A 1,902-nucleotide genomic window follows, 5' to 3' on the forward strand; every position below is an offset into this window, starting at 1 on the left:
CTCTAAATATTTGGAAATACTCCCTATTCCACTTTTCAAAATAAAAAAGAAGTCACGCTAAATGCTTTTAATTTTTCACGGCTAAAGGTTATTTTTTTTGTCATTTTCACGCCTACGGTTAACTCTGGCTTGACGTTTCATGGCTAACGGTTAACCCCATTGAGACCCTCATATAGTTTACATCAAATTGAACTACGCAAGAAACCCGCATTTGATAAAGATACTTTATTATAATTTATTTCGCTTATAAGCTAGTTATATATCATGATTTAACTCATGGATAGACTTTTTACAACCTTTTTTACTTCTAACTTTCACGAAGTAAAAAAATTCTATGTGACTCTTTGAGTCTTACAAAACATTCATTTGCTTCTTTTTCTTGATGAGACATTCATTCGGTGAACTTTCAACTTTATATTTTCTATCCAGCAATGAGATGACCGAAATCTATTTTAAAAAACAAAATTGTTTCGGATAACGTCCTCAGGATAACGAAATTTCTCACTTCATCTACTTTTGATTCGTCGATTTCGCTACCATCCGTGTTTTCCACTGGTGCAGCCTCTTCAAAAAACTCCTGAAAAAAAATTGAAAAGTGACCTTTGATTAGGCGCTTTTACCTGATCGACTCTTCCGATGGTTGATGAGAAAAAATGACGTCATAATGTAACTACGTAACGACCGTGACAAATCAAAAGGCAAGCGGAAACGATAAGTGTTTTTACTGTCGCATCTCCCTTTACAAAATGTTAACAAAACATACCAGAAAAACCTTAGTTTTTTCATCCAACTGATCTTCCAAGCCATTCAAGTCCTCGGGTGGTGGCGAAGGTATGCTATTTTGCCGAAGCTGTCAACAGAAAATGAAAACGGGAAGATTGTCGCAAATTTAGATGTAACAGGATCAAACAAAACAACAGCAACTTTATTTATAATTCAATAACCTTTGTTAAAGGCACAAGATCGGCAAATTTCCGTCAAATCAAAAAGGTTCAACAGAAACATACACGGATTCAACAAACAACATCAAAGGGGAAAGTACAAAACCATGGAGTACCCTATGCAGTACCTAAATGACCTGTAATGAGCTAAAATAAAAGATAATTTGCAGCTCTGAGGACACTGCAACATGTTTGCAGTACAAAGGTTAAAAACATTCCACTCTGCACTTTGGGGTGCAGGGATGGCGCAGTGGTGAGAGCACTCGCCTCCCACCAATGTGGCCCGGGTTCGATTCCCGGAATCTGCGTCATATGTGGGTTGAGTTTGTTGGTTCTCTACTCTGCACCGAGAGGTCCTCAAAAACTAAAATTTGATTTGATTTGCGTTAACTTGTTAATTTCAATTTGCAGTGTCCCCGATTAGTGCTCTACAGCGCTAGAAGATTAGACACTTAATAAAAGTTCCTTTCCTTCCCTTTTAACCGATCATAACCTCGTTTCTGAGCAAGTTGAAAAATTTCATTGTGCACTGTGAACCAAAGAAAACACTGTGGGAAGAATAACATATTTATAATCTTCTCTTCATTTTTACCTGCTCTAATTAAGATTTTATCGTTGACAAGCGAAGCCTTGATATTTGTACAGTTTCATTTTAGCTTTAAAACAAAGGAAAACCATGCAAGGGTCTTTTCACAGTTTGTTTCTGCCTTTAAGGCCACTTGCGTAATTGCTGTAGCGTTGTCTGACAACGCACAATTGATGTTTTCCGCTCCCCAAACCTCTTTTGTCTTTCTCTTTGATTGTAAGCCATTTAAGTAGGTCATTGTAGCTCATTGTAGCTCATTGTAGGTCATTGTAGATCATTGTAGTAGGTCATTGTAGGTCACTTCTTGTTTCAGTAGTAACTACGACTTTTTCTTACTTACAGGCTGTAAATAAACAAGAAGCCGACTTGACTTAC

The 1,902-nt window shown here is 37.1% G+C and overlaps 1 protein-coding gene across 1 annotated transcript in view; it reads right to left on the reverse strand.

The window, feature by feature from the left end:
* Positions 1 to 206: 206 nt before the first annotated feature.
* Positions 207 to 1,902, reverse strand: part of LOC138041606 (uncharacterized) — a 2,802-nt gene continuing 1,106 nt past the window's right edge. The window contains exons 4-5 of the mRNA XM_068887353.1: positions 764 to 850; positions 207 to 577 (exon numbers count right to left, since the gene is read on the reverse strand). Of these exons, the coding sequence (XP_068743454.1) occupies positions 422 to 577; positions 764 to 850 (243 nt within the window). The 3' untranslated portion in view covers positions 207 to 421. The remainder of the gene's footprint in view (positions 578 to 763; positions 851 to 1,902) is intronic.

Source organism: Montipora capricornis, chromosome 3, assembly GCF_036669925.1.
Source record: "Montipora capricornis isolate CH-2021 chromosome 3, ASM3666992v2, whole genome shotgun sequence".
Lineage (NCBI taxonomy): Eukaryota > Metazoa > Cnidaria > Anthozoa > Scleractinia > Acroporidae > Montipora > Montipora capricornis.